At 28.4% G+C, this 22,457-nt stretch overlaps 1 protein-coding gene across 4 annotated transcripts in view; it reads right to left on the bottom strand.

Annotated features, from left to right (window-relative positions):
- LOC117174186 (plexin-A4) overlaps positions 1-22,457 on the bottom strand; it is a 599,034-nt gene that overhangs the window by 158,219 nt on the left and 418,358 nt on the right. For all 4 annotated transcript variants that reach the window (XM_033363033.1, XM_033363035.1, XM_033363037.1 and 1 more), the window contains one exon: positions 11,955-12,137. In XM_033363033.1, coding sequence (XP_033218924.1) covers positions 11,955-12,137 — 183 coding nt within the window. The remainder of the gene's footprint in view (positions 1-11,954; positions 12,138-22,457) is intronic.

Raw genomic sequence — 22,457 nt, 5'->3', positions numbered from 1 at the left:
GGTTTGAAAATGATTGTTTTTAGTTGAAAATTCAATTCTTTGTTTGTAAATTTATCTTTCGTAGTTGAAAATTTAAATATTTGGCCGAAAATGCTTTTTTGTAGGTAGAAGATTGAACTATTTATTTGAAAATTCAACTATTTTATTGAATATTTTTATTTTTTTGTTAATGTCATATTTTCTGAATGGAAATTCGTCTTTTGGATTGAAAATTTAATTTCGTTCTAAAAAAATTCGTCTTTTTGGAGAACTGAATTAATAGAACCCAATAAAAAAATCTTATTATTTTTCGTCGAAAGTCAATATTTTTAATTGAAAAGTCTGCTATTATATTTTTGATTCACAATTCCATTCGTTTGATTAAAAATTTTACTATTCTGGTGAAATTAGAACTTTTTTGATTTAAAAATCAACTATTTCCTTAAAAAGTCACTTTCAAAAGGATTCATTTTACGTACAAAAAAGTCAAAGGTTATAAAAAATTATTTTTGTGATCTAAAATAATCCATTTATTTGAATAAAAATAGAGTAAATTAAGAAGAATTCGAGCGAATTAAAGAGACTTTTATGAAATTCATAAGAATTTGAGTGAATTGAACAAAATTTAAAAATATTCCATTGAATTGAGTAAAATAAGTGTGAGCCGAATTCAGGACGAATTCAAGAAAATTTAAGGAAATTGAAGAAGAAAACGGTTAATTAAATAAAATGTATGTAAATTTAGAAAAATGTAAGGGAAACGAAAATAATTCGATATAATGCATAAAAATGCAAGTGAATTGAAAACGATTAAAATTTGTTTTTAAATTAATTTAATTCATCATGTTTAAATTGAATTGAGAAAAAATTAAAAGAAATTAACAGAATTATATGAAATTCCTATTCAAGAATTCAAAGTGAGTTTGAAAGATTTCAAAGTGAAAAAAAACTATCACAATATCAATTTCATTGAATAAATTTATAAGAACTCAAGTGAATTCAAAGGAATTCATCGAGATTGGAAAAATCCAGAGAATAGACAAAATTTTAAACATAAAAAATATTTAATTGATTTCAGTAAAATTTAAATGAAGTTAGAGTAATTCAAAGGAATTCAAGAGAATTCATAGAGGATTAAAGAAAATCCAAAAGAATTCAAAGAATTAAAAATAATTCAGAATACATTAATAAGAAATCAAATGAACTAAAAAAAAATCATGAAGATTCAAAATTCTTTAAAAGAATTCAGGATAAATGAATAAGAATTCAGATTGGACTCCAAATGAATTCAAATGTTGAAAAAAGGAATATCCACTATAGATTTCAGTAAAATTTGTGAAAATTTAGAAGAATTCAAGAAAATTGAAGAGAATTCGATGAAAAGGATACCAATCAAAGATGAATTTTAAATAATTCAAGTTAGTAAATAATAACCTTATATTATTCATACGAATTCAAGATGAAATTAAAAGTCTTTATGGTTCAAAAAAAATTTAATATACAATGAAGAAAGTGATTTTTAAGAGAATTATAAATAATTCAGAGTATATTCAACAAAATTAAAAACAGTTTATTAAAAATTTAAGGATAGGGTAGGGTGATCCTAAGTCGGCACCTTTTTTTGTTGCTTTTGTTGTTATTTGTTTATCATTTTAATTTGGTTTTATATCCAATCCATTTCACTTATCTTTGTATTTTCTTTAATTTGGTTGTGGTTTCACTGCATGTTGCTTGTTTCTGGTAGGCGTCCTTTTATTTTCTGTGGTTTTTCATTCACTTTTCGCTGACAATATTGTACAAGTTTTTTCATTGTAAATAGTTTAAATTTATTAATTTCCTCCTATAAGTTACACAAGCTTCCCCTTGTCTTGCATTTGAGCGGAAAAAATGTGCCGACTCAGGACCAGGGGAGTGCCGAATTAGGACCAACATGATGAGAAATTGACAAAATAGACTTCTTACTGTGCCGACTTAGGACCACTCTACCCTATATTGTCTTGGCTATCACTTAAATGAAAATAATTGTTTTAATTTCTTTTAGTTGTTTTATTATCATTTTTGTAGCATTTGTCGGTCGAGAAAATAGCTGCCAGCAAGAAGTCAATAAGTACTTCCGTAAAAGTGAAAGTATAGGTAGTAATCGGATATTAATTAAGCAAGAAAAGTAAAGATTATCTGTAGTACGGTAAACACAGCCCACGCATTTCTCGTAACTTTATTGGCTGTGGTTATTAGCACTGCTCACCTTTTTTAATATTAATTATGTTTACCAAACTTTTTACATTACCCATATACTTTTAAACTTCAATCCGTTTTTAACCATAGAAAAATCATAACATATTTTACCCTTGTTTATTATGACACCCTGTGGGGAAAATTTATGAGCACATAATTTGTTAATGTGTTCGAGGATTTATAAAATTAATAAAGGCTATTAAAGTGTGTGATGATATCATTAAAAATAATGTGGAAGATAAAAGGCACACTTATAAAAGAAAGTTTGTGAATGAACGACCCGACCTTGCGGTTTATTTTCATTTTTCGTACTTAATTACACAAGCCCTGCTTTTATTGAGAACCGATATGTTCATTCGAGTTGGGGACAAATTTTTGGACGATTATTATTATTCGTATTAAAAATCTTACAAATACATTTATTTTTCCTTTTTTTTTAAATAATAATAAATAATAATGTTGAGCTCCCAAAAAATGTTTGAATATTTTAGTTTAATTGACTGTTTATTTACAACGAAAAATAATTTTCAAAAAAAAGTAGTGTAATTATCAACTAAACGAGATTAATTGCCAACAAAAATGGGTATAGTGGAATTTTTAGATTGAAAGGTTCATTCTTTAACCATGAATGAAAAACGAATTTTCAAGAAAATAGTTCGATCTTTATGCAACGTGAATGATTTTTAATTAAAATTATGACACTTCAACTAGAATAGATGAATTATAAACAAAAACAATAAACTTTCAATTAAAATGATAAATTATCACCTGGAATAGTTGATCCTTAACCAAAATTTTCTATAGAAGAGTTAAAATTTCTACCCAAAAATATGAACTTCTTACAACAAATTTAAAACAAACCAGTAAAAATGATGAATGAATTTTTATCAAAAAAGGTTATTTTCAACCACATAGTTTAATCATCAACAAAAACAGATAAATTTGTAACGACACAGTTTAATTTTTAACTAAAAGATTTTTAAAATCTACCAAGAGATGAAGTTTTGAACTAAAAATTAAAATAATGACCTTTACATACCAAATGGTTAAACTTTCAACAAAAATAGATAAATTTATTTTAAAGTGGAATTTTTAATCAAATAGTTGAATTTTCAGAAAAAAATTTAAGGTAGATTGTTGAATTTCCATGTCAGAAAAAGGAATTTTTTACAAAACTGTTCAATTTTAAAAAAAGTTCATTTTCAACAAAATATTTAATGTTTCCAGAGATTTTTTGAACTTTCAGGCGAAAAAATTTTTATTTTCAAACAGTTGAATTTTCAAATAAGAAAGATTTTTTAGTCAAGAAGATAAAAAATTTTATCCTAATTTTGAATTTTCAAGCCAAAAAGGCGAATTCTCTACCAAAAAGTTTAACATCATTCAATTAAAAGGAATTAACTTTCAACGAGAAATGGTTGGATTTTTGCATTTGAGCGAAATTTGCGTTTAAAAAAAAATGAGAAAAAGAGTAAAGGAAGCAGTTTCTTGAAAACAGAAAAAAAGAGAAATTCTTCAAAAAGGAGGAGAAAGAGGGGAGTAGAAGTTTCCTCTGCAGGAATTTATAAAACCACATAATCGCGTAAAACAATTTTTAAAAAACTTGAATTAGGGAGTGGGTAGGGGGATATGGAGAGTGGTAGGGATGACTACAAGGTTGGAGGTGAGTCCATGGTGCATGGGGATTAGAGGGAAGAGGTAAAATTGCGGGAGCGAGGGAGAATTATAGAACAAGGGGAGAATGGTAAAGTTATAGAAGAAAGGGGAAATGGTGAAAACAGGGGAAATGGTAAAAGAGTAATAAAAAAATGGGGATAGTGGTAGGGATGATATTTACGTAAGAGGAGGGACTAGGCCCTGCGGCCTCTACTGTACGTCAGGATTGGTGAGGAGGAGGATGAAGGGGGGACAAATAGTCAGCGGCGAACAATTTTGGAAGGAGGAAATAGTGGATAACCAACAGTGAAAGAATGACAGCAGGATGGATAGCAGAAGAATTTTGGTGGGAAGGTGGAAAGATATAGAAGAAAGAGAGCGAGTTATGAAATAAAAGGAGAATAGTGAAAGAGCAAAAGAGAAGATATGAATAGTGGTAGAAATAAAGTTAAAGGTAGGCAGAGGGACAAATAGGTATGGAGCGTTTGGATAGGAGGAGGTGGCAATTCGGTAAAATCAGAAGAAGCAAAGGAGAAGTGTTAAAGAAGTGAACATGATTGAAGTTGAAAAGAGGAGGATGGCTACTATGGTGGAAGAGGAAGTATTGTGGAAGAAAGAGAAGGCCAGGGGCGAATTGATTGATTGTAGGTATGGATATGAAAGTAGGTAGAGGGTCAAATGGGTATGGGACTGTTGTACAGGAGGAGGTAGAAATGGTGTAAAATCAGGAGTAGCAAAGAAGAACTACAAAAGAAAAGGGCATGGAGGAATTTGAAGAGAGGATGGCTAATATGGTGCAAAGGAAAGTATTGTGGAGGAAAGAGCGAGCGAGGGGTGCTTCTAGAAGAAATGGGAAATGGTGGAAGAGCAAAAGAGAAAATGAGTAGAGTGGTATAGTGGAAGATAAAGATGGGAGGAATGTTAATAGAATAGAGGAAAGAAGAGGAAAGTTATAGAACAAATGAAAAATGTTAGAAGAGTGAAAAAGTTGGTCTAATAGAATGGAAGTTAAAGATTATTAATGAAGGGCATATCGTTGAGGAGAAGGATGGGCGAGGGAGAGTTATCGGACGTTTAAAAATCGATTCTTGTTTTAATATTAAAAGAATCCAATTAATAAAACGAAAAAGGAAAAGCTTGGAATGTAGACCAGTGAAAAGAGCCATCATTGAAGTGTTGTGAAACGTCCTACAAAAAGGAGACGTGACGATATGGCATGTAACCCACAAGATGTAATATGGATTCTGTTTTTGCAATTTCTTCAACGATGCGTTTAAGGCCATGTCAGAGCGATTGGGAGCGCACCTTTATGCTCCTTTGCACTGCTCAACTTCAGAATAGAGTAGAGCACGTTCGACGTGCAAGCGAGCCAACTACGTCGAACCATGGGAATATTGAGCTCATAAATTACTGACTCGTTTCTGCCGAGTTCACATACGCACGTCGTGCCAACGAAATTTGTATTGAGTCTGGAGACACTCGCAAAAAACAGAGCATTTCCAGGAGACGCTACTTAGTTATTAATATTCAAATGTTACCTCATTTCGAATTTATGCTTTTGCAGGGTAGCCACAAATTTAATTTTCAAAATTTCCTGACTTTCCACTGCTTAGTTTCTGTTTTTACCTAACTCAAAAAGATACATTTTTCAACAGAAAATACCATTTTTTGTGAAGATAATTAATTTTTAACAAAACATGTAACAGTCGAAGTTAAATAGGATTTTGAATTTGACTTTAATCGAATTTAAATTTCTTAAATTTTTAATTAAATTTTAAAGCAAAGAATTACATTTTTAACTAAATTTTGGAGATAAAATAGTCAATTGAATTTTCTATAAAAAAATGATTTTTCAAATAAATAGTTTCATTTTTAACGACAAACAAAAAATGTTAACCAAAAATAAAAATGTTGAATTCATAGTAAAAAAAATTAATTTTAAATTGCAAAATAATGATTTTTTAACCAAATAGTTCAATTTTCAACAAAGGTGCTGACTTTTAAACGAAAAATATAAATTATCCAATCAAAGAAACGAATTTTCAGCAAATAAAAAAATTTTCAAACTAGAAAGAAAAAAATTTCAACCAGATTTTTTTTTGAAATTATTAATTTTCAATCAAGCAAATTCATTTTTAACCAAAAAAAAAATGTCAAACTAAGAAAATTAGTTTTCTACCAAAAAGACCATTTTTCCAGTTAAAAAGATCAGTTAGCAATCAAAAATAAAAGTGTTAACTTCACAGTAATAAAATAAACTTTCAACAACAAAATATCGAATTTTCAACAAAAGATTTAAGGATCAATTTTCAACTAAAATCATGAATTATCAAAACAAACAGAACTTTCAGCAAAGAAAGATTTTTTAGTCCAAAAACAAAAAAATAATTTTTTGATAAAAATGATATATTTCAAACAAACAGTTGCATTTTTAACTAAAAACGAAGAAATTTTAAACCAAGAACATTAGTTTTCTATCGAAAAGATAATTTTTCAACTCAAAAAGATAAACTTTTAACCAAAAATTAAACAATTATATTTTCAATTCAAAGAAAATTAATTTAAAAGAAAAGGAAATTGTCAACTGACATGATCATTTTTTGAATTGAACAGTTAAACATTCTCTACAAAAATTAATTTAAAAAAAACGTTCAACTAAAGGGATGAATTTTTAACTAAATTATGAATCTTCAATAAATGATTTTTGTAACAAAATGGTTTGACCTTCAACCTAGTCGTTAAATTTTCAACAAAAACAAAATTATTTTTTAAAAGACAATGTAATAGAAGAGATTTAAAACAAAAAAAATACTATAATTTGAAATAAAAGTAGTTGAGTTTATCCAAAAAAGACCATTTTTCAACAAAACAGTTATATCCTCAAAGAAAATTATTTTCAACTAAGCAGTGGCATTTTTTTCATGCAAAAATAAATTTTTACTAAAACAGATTAATTTTAAACCAAAGAGACGATGTTTAAAAAGATAGTGGAATTTTCAACCAAGAAATATTTCAGTTTGAAGTTTAGTTCTTTTGCTTAGTTTTTAATATTTAATTTATAATTATTGATTTTAAGTGAACATTCAAATATTTCTAAATATTAAGTCATTCTTATTTTTCTTAATCAAAAAATTCCAAATTAAATGATTTGAAAATGGAATATTTTAGAATAAAATTATATTTGAAATTTAAGCTAAGCTGTTAATTATGATGACATTACTTTAAAGTTATATTAAAATTTTAAATAGTTTTTATCCCTAAAAGATTTTCTGCAAGTCTCATTGGCAGTTTTTATTTTTTAAATTATTTATAAAAACCTATTGTCTGCAAAAATAACGATTTTATAATCCCTAAACAAAATTGTTTATCTAAAAACGCATCGATGAGATTATAATTAAGAATAAAATATTTTCCTCGATTTCATAAATCTTTTTTAACAGCGTTTATTTTAAGCTTGAAATAACTTTAGTTCATGTTTAATTTAAAAAGAAAATATATTGAAACTTTCCTTTCCCTCTTAAATCTTAGGCTAAATATCATGAAAATAGTTATGACGAACAGCAAATTTTTTAAATGAATTCATTAACATTAATTAAATTTTGTTGAGTATGTGTAATTTTAGTTCATTTTTTTCAACTTCAAAATTGTTAAAATTACCATTTTTTCTAAATTCTGAAAAATAAAAAAATCGTACTGGAATCTTCCAGAAAATAACTTTAAATTTTCCTAATAATCTGTAGAATATTGTTTGATTTTCTAAAGACCTTTCCCAATTCATAAAAAGCTTCTTTTTTACAAAGTTGTAAAAAATCTACATTTTTCTGCAAATTTCTATAGTTGGAAATACTTTTAAATCTTTTAGAACATTAACCTAAAGTTAATTTTTTACACTAAAAAATCATTTAACATTTTTCTGGTAATCTAAAGAAAAAATTTGTATTCTCTTAAAACCTTTCGTAATTTAAAATTTTTTTAAATTTTGATTCAATTTACCTCTAGAATCCCTTCTTCAAAATAAATAAATCATTAACAATTTAAGCAGGAATCTTGAGAAATTTTATTGTTCTCTTGAAACCTTTAAAAATTCTTAAAAAGCTTTTTTGTTCTAAAACATAAAAAATGAACATTTCGTTTTAAATTATTCGGAATCTTCTCAAGATTTTAATTATTTTCGATTCTTTTCAAAACTACTGTAACTTCTACAAATTAAAAAAAATGTAATTCGAAAAAATAGTTTTTAAATCTTTCAGATTCTTTTTCGACATATTTTAAAATGTCCAAAACTTAAAATTAAGTTTTTTATAATAAAACCTGAAGAATTTCGAATTCTCCCAAAGTCTTATTGTCCGTTTGGTAGCAAAATTTTAAAAATAGAAAATTATAAAATTTAAAAAAGGTACTATAAAATTATAAAAATGTATAAAATTTTACCCAATATAAGCTTAATTCTATTTATTACATCACAGTAATCCAAAACTGTAAGATAATTTATATCTTCATTAAATTATTTTTTAAAAGACATAATTTACTCATTTAAAAGGAAAATAAACATGGATTAATCATTCTTTTCTGTAGATTAGATTAAAATTATTATGATAAATTATTGAAAAAACAAATGCACTGACAGGCGAAAATAAATAAATGTAAAATGGATAAAATAGCAATTTTTAAATTATTTTGAAAACCTGCTTCCTATGTTGCGATTTCTTATTTAGAATAAGATCCTTTAGTTCATGTTTCATTTAAAAACAAATATAATGAAAATTCCCTTTTCGACCTAAATCTTCATCTAAATTTCATGAAAATAGTTATGCAGAAAAGCAATTTTATAAATAAATTCATTAAAGTTAATTAAATTTCTATACAATTTATAATTTTAGTTAATTTTTTTTAATTTGAAAAGGTATTAAGATATCATTTTTTTATTATCAAAAGTACAAAGATTAGTTAACAATATTTGGATCATTTAATGCTTTGAAAAATTGCATTTTGTTAGCTTTCTCTTGCTCCCGATTACTTTTTGTATCGCGATTTACAATCAAAACAAACGCACTTCACGATTTTTGTTGAAAATTTCAACACTGCGGATATTTGATCTAAAAGAAATTTTTTTCAGTTTTATTTCGCTTCGAAAATGGAAAATGTGGAAAAGATCACTGAAAATATTCAAAAATTATTTAACACTGTCAATAAATTACTTTTAATACGTTATTAAATACAACGTTATAATTTTGTCACATTTTCAACTCAGAGTTCCAGGGAGCTGATAAAAATACCTCATTTGCATCGACATTTTTAAATAGATACAGGAATATAATTTTTGTTGTATTTCAACCATAAGAAGGTGATAATAATGTCCATAATTAAATGCTTGGATGCTCAATATATGTGTAATCTCGAGGCCTTACACATTTAAAGTGATTAGCAACATTTTAAGCGATCGCCTCAAGATTAAGCTTACATTGTATGCTCACATAACTAGTGAGCGTAAATTCAATTGAAAGTGATTCTGAGCTTACAATGTAAGAATCGTACAAAATGAGTCTGCACAAATCCAAGAATGCAGATCATTATCGTTACTCTTCTCTCTTCCAAGGCAAATTAAATTTACTTTCGATAAAAATATCTTTAATGCGATAAAATAGTTGAAAAACAACTTAGAATATTTATTTTTTAATATTTTCAAGGAGAAAATTACTTTCTATCAATGTTTCTTTGAATTTTTTTAAAATTTTCTTTTTGATTTTCTCGGTAAACAAAATTTATGATTCCTCTAAATTAAGAGCCCCTCACGCAGCTGAGGGACCACCAAAATGCTATCACCGACTCTTGATTTTCTGCCGGTCAATTTAAAAGATTCCAAGAGATTTCTCTTTTTTTTAATATTTCAAAGATACTTGATTTGGAAAAGAGAGTTTTGGAAAATAATTATAATTCTGAATTCGAACAGCAATTTTTTTCAAGTTAACTTTTTCTAAATCAGAAATAAAATTATTTTCCGAAATTCCGTTTGCATGTGAGAAATTTCCTGTTCTCAGTCAAATAATAAATTTTTACGAAAATTCCTTAACATAGAGTCTAAATTATAATTCTTAACGAAAATGCTTATTTAGAAAAGAAAGGAATTTTTAGTTCATACATCTTTACGGATTTAAAAATAATTAAATATAATTAATCAAATATAATTCCCCACCGAAACTTAGAATTATATTTTGTTCAGAAAATTCCTCATTCCTAAGTCAAAATATATTTATTTACCAATTTTTCGATTAAAATGCAAAAATATACTAAATCCGTTTTTCTAAATTTGAAAGCGACAGGTTTATAATTCTGGCGAATTCTGACTTGGAACAGGTAATTTGGTCAAATCCCCTTCTTCTAAATCGAAATAAAAATTATTTTCCAAAATTTCCATTTTATTTGAAAAATTCTCAGCTCCAAGTTAAATAATAAATTTCTAAGCAAATCTCCTGTCACTAAGTCTACATTATAATTATTTTCGATAATGAACTATTCCAAAATGAAAATGATAATTCTTTACGAAAATTATATTTATGTATATTTTTCATTATAATTGAGAAATATATCAAAATCTAGCAAATTATTTTTTTTTAATAATTCTTAAATTAAAACAAATTTTAATTTACAAACAAAGAATTTTCAAAACGTGACGAATTCTAATCTGACACATTCATTTTTTTCGTAAGGTTTCATTTTATAAATCAGAATACAATATATTTCCCCAAATTTCTCGTTCGGTATCAAAAATTACCTGTTCCAAGACAAAATTACAATTTTTTACGAAATTCCCTGTTCCAAAATTTTAAATCTTTACGGGAATTTCTTTTATATTTCTGAAAGCCTCCGTCTCTGTTCAGAATTATTTGTTTAGAAGGTATTTTTATATTCTACATTCGAGAAAAAAATTCCGGTCACAGAATTAAATTTCCGGTCATTTCCCGATTTCCAAGTCAGATGAAAAGGCAGTGTCCATTTAATCTCCGCCACCTGATTGCTCTACTCCCACTACCCAACACCCCCTCATGCAGCTGAAGGACCACATTTTTTAATTTTACAATTAGTAATTTAGAAATTTCATATTTGAAATCTACGAATTTTGGTTGTTCCAACAATATGACCCTACGTTTAGAATATTTGCTGTCCCTAAAACGGATCGACTCAAATAATTGGTCCTTCTTGGACCACCAAATGTTTTAAATAGTTGCATCGCTCAAAAAAGTGTTAAATATTGTCATAGTAGAAATCTACTTTAAAAGTTTTATTTTTTATGAAGTAAAAGGGACTCACCTGCTGAAAAGGGTAAGCTGCATGAGAGGCGATCAAATGGGTATCGCCCCAGGTAAAGACCTTTTTTTTAGTAGAATAAAATGATTGAACTCTTAGTGAGTAGTCTTTCAAAATTTGAAAAATGAGACAGAGTTTAAAAGGGTCGACGACAGTAGTCTGGTGGTATCTCAGCTGCATGTGGGACGAACAAATGGGCATCGCCCCAGCTAAACATCTTCTTTTCAGTAACAAAAAGAAAGAATAAACTCTTACTGAGTGCTTTTTAAAATCGGGGAATGAAGTAAAAACTTGAAAAGTGTCGGCGGCAGCAGTCTGGTGGCACGTAACCTGCGTGAGGGGCGATCACACAGGCATCGCCCCAGGTCAAGACCCTTTTTTCAGTAGAAAAAATAACTGAACTCTTAGTGATCAGTCTTTAAAAATTGGGAAATGAAGCAAAGAGATAAAAAGTATCAGCGGCAGCAGTCTGGTGGTAACTCAGCTGCGTGAGGGACTATCAAATGGGCATCGCCCAGGTAAAAATATTGGTAAATGAAGCAAAGAGCTGAGAATTCCTCCTTAGAGAACAAAGACTCGTGATAGCAAAATGGGAGAAAACAGGAATGTGGTTAACAGTGGTTAAAATCAAAGCTGATGGATAGTGGATAAGTAACGCGGGGAATCCCCGGAATCCGGCAACGTAATACGTAATAATCCCGCCCGAACCATGCCAGGATGAAACCGAGGATGAAACTCTGTAATTAAGGTAGTAAGATTGTATTTTTTTCTGCACTGACCTTCTTCAGGTGACCCTTGTTCGTGCCCAGGAAGACGACCGTGTAATCACTGGTAGAGGTCGCCGCCACTGCAGTGAGGTGAGTTGCAAATGTTAAAACAGGTACCGCCGCCATTGGCTCCTGGCCTCCTAAAGGCGTGTTTACGTCGAGGCCGCAGAAATCTTCGCCGATAGTATGCAGCTTCTGAAAATATCAAGGAAAATGTTAGATCGAGGACTCTCTATCCGAACCAATACGAAGCTGTCGAAACTAATCCGAAAAAAGTTCTCAATTTCGTTCGATCGAAATCAGTTCAAAATTAATCCGACTCAATCCGAACAAAATTTTCAATTCGAATGAATCCAAACTCGGATTGACATAAACCGATATTCTTTTCGGATGAATCTAATTCAATTCGAACTCGGATTTATTCGGATTAAAAATGCAGTGTATATCAATCTGGGTTCGGATTCATTCGAATTGAAAATGTGATTCGAATTGGAAGTGCGCATTGAACCGAATCAATTCGGATTAATTTTTAACCGATTTTTACCAAACGAAATGTACAATTTTTTTCGGATTTTATTCTGGTTGATTCGGATACAGATTACGTTAGGCGATTTTCTGAAATTTTGCACCCCCCCCCCCCCCCCCCCCCCCCCCCCCCCCACGTCATATGAAATATAACATTAAATTTTAACTGAACACCTACCCACCACCTCTCTTACAAACTTTTTCTCGAATTTTATCAAATTAGGATACGAACATTAATACAAATTCTGTCAATTAAATAAATGCAGGACCTTGATTAAATTAGCTTTAGAAAAGAAAATGTGTTTAGGATGTACACTACGTAGAATCAATCTCAAAAGTTGCTTATATTTAAAAATATTTATAAAATCAACAAAAAAACATCCATTAATAATTTATGTAAATATTTATGGAGGCCTCGAAGCATACTTCAGAAAAAAATACTTCGGATTAAAACTATTTATTTGACAGTAGTTATTTCAAAGTTTAGTTTTTCCTTTCTCTTTAGGGAAAAGTTACAATTTTTTTTTATTCTAATGATCAAGGCCTCATTTTATTCTTTGAAGGATTCACAACAATTCTATTTGAGCGGTGTTAATTAAAATTTAAACTATGATTGTTTATAATAATAATAACTGTATGATTTATCCATTAACATTTTAAAATAAAATCAACCCAAATAGAAATTTAGAGAATCCTTCGAAGAATAAAATGAAACCCTGATCATTACGATTAAATAAAAATTGTAACTTTTCCCTACAAGAAAAAACTAAACCTTTAAATAACTACTGTCAAATAAACAATTTGAACTTTAATTATTTTTATCTGAAGTGTGCTTAGAAGCCTCCATAAAGATTTACAGAAATGAATAATATATCTTTTTTGTTGATTTTATCAATCATTTTAAAGATAGGCTTTTGAAATTGAATGTACGTAGTATACATCCTTAATAACATGCAAGTATTTAAAATGTATAATTTTGCAATTCTTTATTTTACACTTTTTTAAATAATAATTCATCTTGCTGCTGAAAATTTAATTCTTTGGTCAAATATTTTATTGTTTTTGAACATTCATTTGTTAGGTTGGCCATTGAACTTTTTTGTCCACATTTTTTTTTAAATTCTTTTATTAATAAAAACTAATTATATTACTGCAAATTGAACTATTCTAGTTTTTATTGAAACTTTATCTCTTTCAGTGGAAAATTCATATATTTTTATATGAAAATTTAAACATTTGGTTAAAAATGCTTTTTTTGTATTTAATTTTTCTTTTTGGTTGAACATTCATTTCTTCGGTTGACAATTTAACTTTTTTGTTAAAAAATTCGTTGCTTTTTTTGACAGAAATTGTTAGAAAATTAATCTTCTTTATAAAAGATTCTACTATTTGATTAATAGTTTCTTTCGTTGGAAAATCATCTTTTTTTGTTTCAAAATTTCATTTCTTTGGCGGGAAACTCATATTTTTAGTTTAAAAATTTAACTGTTTTTCTAGAAGATCAATTTTTTGGTTGGTTTGAAAATTCATGTATTTTTGTTGAGAATTCAACCAGTTTCCTGTAAAATCGTCTTTTTTAGTTTTATTCAACTGTTTATATTAATAATTTAAATATTTTTTATGAAAATATCGACCATTTAACTATAACATTCACTATTACACTATGCATGTAAAATTAGTTGTTTTGGGTAAAAGTTATATTTTCATTTAAAATAAAAATATTTTGTTGAAAATACATCTATTTGGTACAAAATAAATCTTCTTGGTGAATAATTCATCTTTTTCGACAAAAATTTACATACTTGCTTAAATTAATTTGTTTAAAATTAATTTCTTTGTTATTGAAGATTGATCATTTTAGTTAAAAAAATTATCTTTTTTTCGTAAAAATTTCATTTTATTTGTTGAAAAATCATCTCTTTACATAACAAATTTTTTTGTTAAAAATTACTATTCTTGAAAGTAAATATCTTTCTTATGTGAGACCCCCCCCCCCCCCGCAGAAACAGTAAGATTTTAGCTAAACAAAAAATTAACGAATATTTTTTTTTTTAATGTGCATGGTCCCAAATATTAAAATCACTATAAAATTTTATTTTTAATCATTTAAATACAATTTCCAAAAGCCTCTTTCATGATGTGATGTATGTAAGGCCTAACCCAAATCTGTTTAGGCTAAAGGTTAAATATTCAACAATCAATGGTTCTAATTAAACAAATTTTCAAATAGCAAATGAAGCAAATAGAGAAATTTTATTTTAAATTTTAAATTTGATTTTAAATCATTGAAATGAAATTGTTAAAAAACATCTTTCATGTCAGTAGGGCCAGTGTTTTCCTAATCCGAATTGGTTTAGGCTTGAGCAAAAGTACTCAACAATCATCCATTCTAATTTAAAAAACTTTAAAATTGAGTAATTTTGCTTAGGAAGAAAATAGAGAAATATCACGAAGAGTTGTCTGTTTATTAGATTTTTGTAGTAAAGTCGCATTGACTATAAGTCACCCATTGTTTTCGCATCTTTAGAGTACATGTATGCAATGACTGTATTATGTTACAAATTAAAAACAACCATATCATAAATTATTGCAGAAATGTAAATAAAATGTTGAAATATTACAAAGTACAACAGATTTAATTTTAAATAATTAGAATAAAATTTCCACAATCCATTTCAATTTTTATGTTAGTAGAACGGGTATATTCCTGACCCAAATTGGTTTCGGCTTGAGCACAAGTACACAACAACCAATCATTCAAATTTAACCAATTGTCAAATTGCATACTTTTACGAAGGAAGGAAATTGAGAAATATTAAGGAGAGTTGTCTATATATTGTAATAGACTTTGCAGTAAATTGGCATTGGCTATAAGTCACCCATTGTATTCGCATCTTTAAAGTACATCTATCCAAGATTGTATTATATTACAAGTTTAAAATGAACATAACAAATTATTGCATAAATGCGAATAAAATGTTGAAATATTAACAAAGGGAATCAAATTTCATTTTAAATCATTCGAATACTTTAAAAGTCCTCGCTCATGTTAATGTTAGTAGAGCCGGTGTTTTCCTAAACCGAATCGGTTTAGGCTTGAGCACGAACCAATGATTCCAATTTAACCATTTTACAAATTGAATACTTTTGCGAAGGAAGGAAATTGAGAAATATTAAGGAGGGTTCTCTATATATTATAATAGACTTTGTCGTAAATTGGCATTGACTATAAGTTAGCAATGCTTGTTTTCGTATGGCTAGGGTACACGTATCGAATGACCCTAGTTCGTAGGCGATCCATTATTGTTGCTATTCCTTTCTACCGATAATAAACGAGCATCGATACTATCACATATCTCGATCTTCCCAGGCCACTCACGATGTGCTCCATCATTTCGATCTCTAATCGCATCTGTTTTGATCAAATCGATTGCAAGCCACGGAAACAAATACTTTAGTTAAAAGAAGGTGGTTCAACTATCTTAGCCTGTTGCTTCTTACGTAAGAAAGCGAAATTACCTATCGTTTTTCATCCTATCGTGATCCCTATGCCAGTCACAGATTCGATATGATCAAACATCTTACATCACTCTTTCTCATCTTACTTATTTGCTTTAGAGGTAATTTACCTCTTTTATTAAGTTCTCCGCAATTGGATCATTGGATTCACATGGCCTTTTCATCGGTAAAAACAAGAACATCAAGATAGATAATTGAGATGTGCAACTGAGATATAATTGTGATGTGTATAACAAAAGCTATTAAGCAACGAATTTACTCACAAATCATTCATTTATAACGAATCTTTGAAATGTTTGAAATATTTTGAAAAAATAGTTGCATTCTTAAAAGAAAAGTGTCATAAAATGTCACCAGTGGCGAGAGTCCGAGAACTGACCTATAATGTAATTTTCGCTTTGGCACACTTTTCAATGGAGGATCCAAAACAAGCGGAGTTACCATCCATGAAAGTTGGCCTCTGTCCAAGAACGAATCCCTCCTGAAAGGTCTCTTACACGAGAGAATGCACCCCATTAATTTTCTATCCTCTCTAAATTTACAGATCTTTCAATCCTCTCATTACAAGCTCCGAATTTAAAAAAGGTTCCTTTCTTTTTTTTGAGCTTTCCATAGGTTGCGACAACTTTCAAACCGATTGAAATGACTCGTAAAGACGTAGTATACTGTCCTCTAAATTAACCTTTTAATATCAATGATTTAATATGAAAAAAAGTGGAAAGAATTTAATTAACAATTTTTTTCCAGGTATCTCAAGTTTTTTCCACGTACATTTTTTCAAGTAATATTGAAAAAATAGCAATTTTTTTAATTTGTTTGTGAAATACCAAATAGTTAAATTTTAACTAAAAAAGATCAATTTACCACTTATTAGTAGAATTTTGAACGAAAAAATATCAGTTTTCATTCAAAAATGGAACAATTAAATTTTCGATTAAAATCATTAATTTCCCACCAGAAAAAGTAAATTTTCAATCAAACTGATAATTTATAACAAAAAATAAGATTTTTCAACAATATACATGAATTTTTAACTAAAAAGAAAAAATGTCAACCAAAACAGTTTAATTTAAAACTAAAAAAGTTCCGCTTTCAACCATAAATGGAATTGTTCAATTTTTAGGGAAAAAAAAATTTTCAACAAAATAGTTAATTTTCAATCAAAGTCATTAATTTTCATTATTTCCAATTTTAATAATGAATCTTTAAGTGGAACAGACGAATTTTAAACCAAAAAAATGAACTTTTGACTAATATTATGGGATATTGAACTGGATTAGTTAAATTTCCAACAAAAAAGATAAAATTATGACTATTTGATTGAAATACTCTAATTTGCAAAAAAGAATGAATTTTCCACAAAAGAATTAAATTTTGAACTAAAGAAGGCAAAAATTTTCAACTAAATAGTTGTATTTTGAATTAGAAAAGATCAATTTTCAACCGAAAATGGAAGTTACATCTTCGGTAAAAAAATTAATCAAAATAATGCATTTTCAACTAGAATTATAAATTACCAACTGGAAGAATTAAATTTTAAACCAAAAAGATAAATTTTCAACTAAAATTATGAAATTATGAAAAATTTGATTTTTAACTTAAAAGATGAATTTTTAAACAATTATTTGGATTTTGAACTAAAAAATATCAATTTTCAAAGCGATGAGTTTTCAAATCAGATGATTGATCTTCAACTAGAATAGTTGATTTTTTAACCAAGAAAATTAATTTCAATCAACAAGGCGGTTTTTTTTAACTAAAAAAGATAATAAAACTTTTAGCTAAAAAACAATAACTTAAAAAGAAATTTATCACAATAGATAAAGTTTCCAACAAAATAGATGAATTTTCAATTCAAATGAACTTTAAGAAAATAGTTTAAAAGCTGAATTTTCAAAATGAGTTTAATTTTTAACTATAAAGGATTTTTCTGTTAATAAGAGAGAGAAAATATTGCCAACAAACTGATAAATTTTTAACAACACACAAGCAGTTTCAACGATATACTTGCATTTTCAACTAAAAATGACTAATTTTCAACTAAAAACAGAATAGTTATATTTAAAGTTTATAAAAAAAAATTTTAACAGAAAAGAACGAGTTTGCAAAAACATAGTTAAATCCAGTAATATAAAGCTACTTCCGCAAATATAGAATCATTGTAATTGAATTTATATTTTAATTTTTTTAATGAGGCACACTCGCGATAAAATTTTCTGAATTAAAAGAAAACTCCCTGAAAATTTCCTTTTATTGACTGACAATTATATAAAATTAGAAGATAGTAAGGGGCTCCTAACGCAAGATTCATAACTTGCCGAAATCGAGAATTTTCTATTTGTAGTGATTCATGTCGTTGCTAAATTTTCTAGAAGAGTGGTTCGTGTCCATGCTAAGTTTCTAAAATATTCTCGGAGGGTCCTGATGACTTTATCATGAATTTCTACCTTAACTAAATTGATACAAGAGGGATGCTGAACCTACTCTACTTTACCGACATCAAGAACATCCCACAGCTGACGTCCTTGGATTCTAGGTACAAAAGTATAATCTTGATGTGGGTAAAATAGAATAGGTACAGCACCACTCTTGTAATAGTTACGGTAAGGTAGACGTTTATGATAACGTCATTAGGACACTCCGAGAATATTCTAGAAACTTAGCACGGACACGAACCACTTTTCTAGAAAATTTAGCACGGAAATGTATGTAATGGCACATGTGCATAATACACTTTCTAGTAAAGTGGTTTGTGTTCTTTCTAAGTTTCTAGAATATTCTCAGAGATCCCTAATGACATCATCCTGAATTTCTACCTTACCGACATTGATAAAAAAGGGGTACTGAATCTACTCTAATTGACCGAAATCTAGAACATTCCACAGCTGATGTCATCAGGCCCTAGATACAAAGGTATGTTCTCGATGTGGGTAAAGTAGAGTATGCTCAGTACATCTTTTGTATCAAATCGGCAAGATAGAAATTCATTATGACGTCATCAGGACTAACCGAGAATATTCTACAAACTTAGCATGAATTTGAACCACTTTTCTAGAGAATTTAACACGGACATATACCACTGCATACATGTCCCTGCTAAATTTGCTAGAAAAGTGTTTCGTATCAATGCAAAGTTTCTAGAATATTTTTGAAGGGTCCACTACAGGCGGAATGTTCTCGGTGTGGGTAAGGTAGAAATCTTTCGTTAAAAGCCCTCTTACTCATCAACAAAAAAATTTCATTTATATTTCACCGAAATGTCAAAAATTATCCCAAGCGGGAGGGATGAGTAAAAAATACTGAATGTAACGTCATGTAATATGTGGACGCTCCCTTATGAGTAGGAAAACAAATCTTGTGGAAAAAGTGAACTATCAACTTAAAGGCTGCCTCAAGAATAGCACGACGTGTAACTCGAGATCTAAGTACACCCACGCGAGATAATACGTACACCTACGAAGAGGCAAACGTCCATCGAAGAACGAATGGACAAGCGAACAAGAGGCCCTGGAAGGGCTATAGGGAGTAGGAGTCAACTCTATTTACATTCTTTGGTACGTTCTTCGCTCTGTATACTCTGCCAAACAATTATTTGCATTCCTAGCACTACGGAGGGCTGGCTATACATCCCTACATCGCATTATATCAGACTTTCAATGGTCAGCATGTGTCAGTACATTTATTTTCTCTAAAGACAATAGCTGCTGTTGTTGCTGATGAAAACCGAATTAGAATCTTTAACAAACTGCAATTGCTTTTACTGACTTTCTTCCAATACAAAGGCCAATTAGATTAACGGACAATTTAATTGAAGCTCTCGAGAACGAATCATTTTCAATTGAATTGGAGATATGGTTACATTACGTCATACTCGGCCGGTAACGTCGAAATCTATAAAGCTTTACTACTTGATGGACTGCAAAGTATTGTTCAGATAGGATTTTGACTGAAATTAATTAATTTAGGCTAAAGTAAGTCAAAAATTGAGATATTGCTTTGCTTTTAAGATAAAAAAGACATTTCTTTCACTTTGTTGGCAACTTGAAAAGTGGGTGCTTATGTAGCCCATCACGAAAAATTATAATGTGCGGTAATTGAGGTTCTAGCCTCAATTTCCGGCGACTCATGTCAATACTTTTAGATAAGAAGTGATTTTAAGTTGTACCATGACATTTTTGAAGTACTCTAAGAAGTTTTGAGATTTTAATACATTTTAATACTTTTTAAAGAATTGGAAGAGAAATCAAAGATTTTTTAAAGACTCTATAAGGGTTTAAGGATTTGCAAAAGATTTTATAAGATTTTAAGAAAGTTTAAGTGATTTTAAAGAATATCAAGAGAGTCATTGAAAAGTTATTCAAAAAAATTGCAATGATTTTAAAGAGATTTAAAGTGATTGAAAAAAATTTAAGATTTTAAGGAGTTTAAAAAAATTCAAAGGATTTTAAGAGATTTTAATTAATTTCAATCAATTTCAAAAGATTGAAAATGGTTTGAAAGAACTTGAGAGGATTTTAAACAAATTCTGAGGAGTTTAAGAATTTTTGAAAAATCTTATTGGCTTTCTAAGAATTCAAGTCATTTTAAGACAGTTTCAGTAACTTTAAAGAATATCAAGGCGAGTTATTGTAAAATTATTTACAAAGATTTTAACGAATTCCAAGATTCCAATTTAGAGGATTTTAAGAAATTTTAATTAATATTAATCAATCTTAGTTAATTTTGAAATATTTTAAATTATTTTAAAGAAGTTGAATGGATTCCAAAAAAAATGAGGATTTTAAGGATTTTCAAGAAAGCTTACTGGATTAAAAATCATTCAAATAATTTTAAGGAAATATTAGGGAATTGACGGGATTTTAAAGTTTCTTTTTAAAGGATTTAAAAATAATTCGGAAAGATTCATGGTTTTATAGGAGATTTTATAAAATTTTAAAACAGTTCGAGTGATTTTAAAGAAAGTCAAGCGAGTTATTAAAAAATTATTTTAAAAGATTGTAATGAATTGAACTATCCTATTTTTTGTAAAAATTCGTCTTATTTTGTTGAAAATCTAACTAATCCGGTAGAATGTTCAACTATTTAGTTAAAAATTAAATACTTTGTTAAGAATTTAACAATTTGATTAAAAATATTTTTTATTTTATTTATTTTTTTAACTAATAATTCAACTATTCTAGTTTTCGTAAAAAATTCATCCTGTTTGATTGAAAATTCATATTTCTGGTTTGACAATCCTACTATTTTGTTTCTGGTAGAAAAATCAACTATTTTCGTCTAAATTAAATTTTCTGTTGAGAATTCAACAATGTGATTGAAAATATTGTTTTTTTTTGTGTTGAAAATTCGTTGTTTTATTTTAACTAAAAAATTCAACTATCCTATTTTTGGATGCAAATTCGTCTTTTTTTGTTGAAAACTCAACTATTTTGGTAGAAACTTAAACTTTTTAGTTGAAAATTCAAATTTTTGGTTAAAAATTCTTTAATTTGGTTAGAAATTCGTTTTTTTCGGTAGAAAATTAATCTTTTTGTTCAAAAAATAATCTTTTGGGTGAAAATTAAACAACTAGGTCTTACAGTTGACTTACTGCCTTAAGAATGCATTCTTTAGTTAAATTCAATATTTCAGTTAAAAATTCATCTCTTTGGTTGGAAATTGAACTATTTTGTTAAAAATCCTTTTTTTGTTGTTGAAAATTATACTATATCAGTTGAAAATTCAACCTTTGGATTAAGAGTTTTTGTATTTTGTTGGAAATTAGACTTTTTTGGTATAAAATTAACTTTTTATCAAACTTTCATATTTTTGATTTGATAATGCAACTGTTTAGTATAGAAATTTCGTCATATTGTCTATAAAGTTTGATAATTTAGTGAAAAAATCAACAATTTGGTAGAAAATTCCTTTTTTTTCATAATTAGTTTTTTTTGAATTAAAAGTTTAACTATTCCATTTTTGGTTAAAAAACTGGAGAAGGCGACAGGCGCTCGAGAACGAGCAAAAGTATTGTCCAGGCTGTGACGTCAGGTATCAAAAGTGAAATTCGAAATTTGAAAAAACCAACAACATAGTTAGATAGCTCTTGAAAAATGAAACTGAGTCTCTATTTACAGTTTTTCTCTTTGGCTGCAAATTTTCCAGGAAATAAATAAAAACTGACTTTTTTAAATTGAAAAAACCATGTTTTTTCACATTCAACTCGCCGTAAGTAATTCGTTTATCAACTAATTAACAAATTTCTTTTTGAGATTAATTCGTGACACTCTAGCGGAGGCTACAGTATCCAAAAAGAGTCGAAAGTTAATTCCTGATGTTTTTTTTTTAATCCGAATGAAAAACCACGTTTTTAGACTTTCACATTAAAACAGTGAGCGAGGAAGTTTGAGCTACGACAAACTTCAAGCGAACGAATTTTCCGCCAATGTATTGGCCAACTTTTTGGAAAATCTCAATTCGATTTGATTTTTA

The sequence above is a fragment of the Belonocnema kinseyi genome, chromosome 6 (genome assembly GCF_010883055.1).
Source record: "Belonocnema kinseyi isolate 2016_QV_RU_SX_M_011 chromosome 6, B_treatae_v1, whole genome shotgun sequence".
NCBI lineage: Eukaryota > Metazoa > Arthropoda > Insecta > Hymenoptera > Cynipidae > Belonocnema > Belonocnema kinseyi.
The sequence above is the reverse complement of the archived record's forward strand: the minus strand, read 5'-3'. Positions and strand labels throughout refer to the sequence as shown.